Raw genomic sequence first — 3,023 nt, forward strand, 5'->3', positions numbered from 1 at the left:
GCCTAAGATTAAATGTTCAACCGAAGTTCTGACTCTTTGTGGTCATGAAAAATCACAGGGTCCTGGCAAACTTTGCCCACTGGCCTTCTAATCACCTTTACCTATGAATTGGCTGCATCAATCTGCTTACTTATTTAGTCTCTGCTAAGACATTATTGAAGTGACTTTTTTTCAAGAAATCTAATTTCTATGTATTCTAAGCAGTGCCCCCAAGGCCACAATTAGCACAGTGAAAACACAAAGTTATCAACAAAAAACAGATGGTGTTAAAAGAAACTTTATTACAAGAGAAAGCATACAGTCATTTTTGCATGTAATAAGGGCCACAGTCCTCAGGCATTAAACACCAAGGAATTAAATTTGTTGTTAGATTCAAATGAGGCCAATTTCTCTCCCAATTGGACAATTGTAGTATTGGATAATTGTATTATACTGTTATTATTATTAATTTGTCACTTGTGATGTTGCTCATGTTTTAAAGATCTCTATTTTTCACTGGAGTGTATAATTCTTTAGAGAATTATAATTCTTTAGAGGCAGCCAGGTCTGTCAGTGGTACATGACACCCGGTAAGTTGACCATGACCGAGGTGTTCTTCAAGATGGTGGTGGTTTGGCTTTCTGACGATACTCTGGGATGTGGTGCAGAATCCACCCGGCGGGGGCCAGGAGGGCAACGGCAAACACAGACATGATGAAGAAACTTTGCTGCAGAAACACACATGCAATTTAACAGCTTAAATACGTACAAAATTTGGACTGCTATTTAATTTAAAAACAGTAAAATGTAAAATATCATTACATTCAAAATACATTACTTACATATAAACTAATAAATAAATATATGCATAATTAAAGTCTTTAGTGTCAAATGAACCTTCAGAAATCATTCAAGTATGCTAAAATGCTCAAGAAACATTTTCAATGTCAATATTATTATCAATGTTAAAAATGGTTGTGCTGCTTCATATTATTGCAGAAGCCAATTATTAGGATTTTTTTTTCAGAAATAGAAAAAACAGCATTTATTTTAAACTAAATATTTGGTAAAATTATCATTGTGTTTTCTGTCGCTTTTGATCAATCTTATACACATCCTTGCAGAATTAAATAATGAATTTCAATCAAGAAATGAAAATCATACTGACCTCAAACCTTTGAACAGTTATATATATTATAATGACTATTTTTGTACTTCTACTGTGTGAACCAATATGATGTTTTGCTTGATTTGACATTGTTATTCTGTTCTTGTCTAACCACAAGGATTATATTCTTCAATACAAGGAGTCATCCAGGTGAATCCTATTATCTCCATTGACCTCAGTTAAACTAATGTTGGCTGATCCCATGAATCTTTGCAATCTTTTAGGATTTTGTAATTTTTTCACTCACCCCAGGTCCGATCTTGCTTTTGGGTGGTTTGCTGTAAATGCTGGAGTTGCGTTTCTGGACAATATCCCTCGCCCTGCTGACAGTCACCGGCTGCACAGCTCCCCTCAGAAAGGTCAGCATCCCACCAGCTGTATGGGTCAGCACCAGTAAGTCTGGATGTGTCTGAGAGAGAGAGGCTAAGGGAGACGGAAATGGGGGATGTTCACTGGGTGCAACCCCTGGGTTTCCTGCCTCAGGACTGCTGAAGAGAAAATAGATGTATCCTGTCATATTATAGACTTTATCTCCCAAAACCAGCCCACTCTTTGGGAGGGGCCTAGACTGATCAACCACCCACCCAGTCTATTAACTTTTCATCAATGCCCCTTTTGACAAGATTTTAATGAAACAGCAGGAAATAACATCATATTGTCCTAGATTCAGTGTCATTTAGATTTAAAGTTACATCATCTCATGTTGGACCGCAAAACTATGTGAAATTTAAAGATTTTGAACTTAGAGGTGATGGACAAAGCTCATTTTGGCTCATACTGTAATAGTCCCACAGATCTGTGATTAATGTCTTGTTTGATTTACAGCCTGCTTTGCAGACTCTGTTTGACAGGACATGGGTTCACAGGAACACAGGTAGCCAAACACCTGGCTCTCTGCTTAGTGTGCATTCAGGGCTGTGTCCAGTACAAAGAGGTACAAATTACTAGAGATCTGATTAGAGGAGCAGATTAAAGGGAGATAAAAGTGCAGAAAGTGGTGCAGCTGGCTGTGTGTTCTGTCAGCTGTCAGTGCGGCTTGTGGTACTGCACTTCATTCATGTTTGGTGATCACATTACAGAGGTTGGTCTTTCATGTTAGAACCATTCAGCACTTACAGTGTGTCCACAGTGGATACACCCTACTCATTGTTTGGTTTATGTACTGGGTGTGAGCAATTTCTGTTGTGTGTGTCCTGTTATTGTGCTATTTTGATTTCTCTGGTGGAAAGAAGATTACCTAAGAAGTTTTTTGAAATCCACTAAACATGAAAGTAGGGGCAAAACCATCCTGAAACCAAGATACTGTAGTTTTTTTGTGCTTTATTTGAAAGCATAAATGCCTACCAGCCGCTGTTGATGGTAGCGATGGATGTGTGTGAAGCTATTGAAATAAAAATTAAGTCTTTTTTTTTCAGATTTTTTTCCAGATTTGCCTAGATTATGAATGACGTCATAAAGATGTATGAGAAATTGTAGGCCATCCTTCTGAAGCCATCTAGTGGACAATAGTTCAATAATGTGGAGTTGTCGCCCTCCTATGGAAAAAGCCTGATGACAAAAGATATTATATTATATTATATTATATTATATTATATTATATTATATTATATTATATTATATTATATTATATTATATTATATTATGACATAAATTAATATATGACATTAATTCTAATATTATTATTAATATTATATTACACACACACACACACGAGATGTTAAAGCCAGTGGAGTGGTCGAAGCTTACGCATTTCTTCATTACATTGGCCCATAGGTCCATCCGACACAGAAGACTGATTGGACCTTTTTGCTCTATGTGCCTCATCCGAACTCGAGCAGATAGATGGCGTAGCGACATTGCTAACCAAATCCTGACG

At 36.9% G+C, this 3,023-nt stretch overlaps 1 protein-coding gene across 1 annotated transcript; it reads right to left on the bottom strand.

The window, feature by feature from the left end:
* Positions 1-261: 261 nt before the first annotated feature.
* On the bottom strand, positions 262-1,648 carry si:dkey-85n7.8 (COX8 domain-containing protein). The gene is made up of 2 exons (XM_026195174.1): positions 1,395-1,648; positions 262-707 (listed from the first exon to the last, which is right to left on the bottom strand). The coding sequence occupies exons 1-2, from the start codon at positions 1,512-1,514 to the stop codon at positions 597-599; spliced, it is 231 nt and encodes a 76-aa protein (XP_026050959.1). The 5' UTR covers positions 1,515-1,648; the 3' UTR covers positions 262-596.
* Positions 1,649-3,023: the final 1,375 nt, after the last annotated feature.

Source organism: Carassius auratus, chromosome 20, assembly GCF_003368295.1.
Source record: "Carassius auratus strain Wakin chromosome 20, ASM336829v1, whole genome shotgun sequence".
Taxonomy (NCBI): Eukaryota; Metazoa; Chordata; class Actinopteri; order Cypriniformes; family Cyprinidae; genus Carassius; species Carassius auratus.

Coding starts and splice junctions, on each gene's coding strand:
- si:dkey-85n7.8 (XM_026195174.1), bottom strand. CDS start 1,514: ATGCTGACCTTTCTGAGGGGAGCTGTGCAGCCGGTGACTGTCAGCAGG. Junction 708..1,394: donor AAAGCAAGATCGGACCTGGG/GTGAGTGAAAAA, acceptor GTGTTTCTGCAG/CAAAGTTTCTTCATCATGTC.